The 519-nt window shown below is 54.7% G+C and overlaps 1 protein-coding gene across 1 annotated transcript in view; it reads left to right on the forward strand.

Moving 5' to 3' along the window:
* The first annotated feature begins 312 nt into the window (after nt 1-312).
* Nucleotides 313-519, forward strand: part of LOC116840887 — a 1,214-nt gene continuing 1,007 nt past the window's right edge. Inside the window, exon 1 of the mRNA XM_032808211.1 lies at nt 313-515. Coding sequence (XP_032664102.1) covers nt 313-515 — 203 coding nt within the window. The remainder of the gene's footprint in view (nt 516-519) is intronic.

The following is a 519-nucleotide window of genomic DNA, read 5'->3' on the forward strand; positions in this document are numbered from 1 at the left end:
ACCGACGTATTCATCACAGCGCCGTGGAAGCTCCCAGCGAAGAAGGACGCGTCGTCCCCAGAGCAAGGGACTGAACGCGACGGCTCGACGAGCCACAAGACGCAAGGAACAATCTCCAAACACACACACGTACACATACACACACGTGTAGCACACACCAATAAATGATTCTTGTTACTTGTTAAAAGAACAGCGAGTGTCATTACATCCTCCCCGCGAGCGACCGATCACGCATAAAAGAGGCAACCGCCCAACAACACGCAATAACCCCAAAACTGGTGACCCCGACGTGATCCTCGCGGGTGAGTGACAATGCCAACAGAGCGCTCGCCGACAAGAGCTTCAACGGGCTCCACGGCAGAGAACATGAATCCAACGGCAAAACAGCCAACGGGTGCACACGTAAACAAAGTCGCCGTCCGCGCACCACCCTTCTGGGAGAACGAGCCCGAGTTGTGGTTCGCACAGCTCGAAGGACAATTCCTGCTCGCTGGCATTACACAAGATGCTACCAAGTAC

Source organism: Odontomachus brunneus, unplaced genomic scaffold (assembly GCF_010583005.1).
Source record: "Odontomachus brunneus isolate Ranch 3 - 2012 unplaced genomic scaffold, Obru_v1 Obru_scaffold_012, whole genome shotgun sequence".
Lineage (NCBI taxonomy): Eukaryota > Metazoa > Arthropoda > Insecta > Hymenoptera > Formicidae > Odontomachus > Odontomachus brunneus.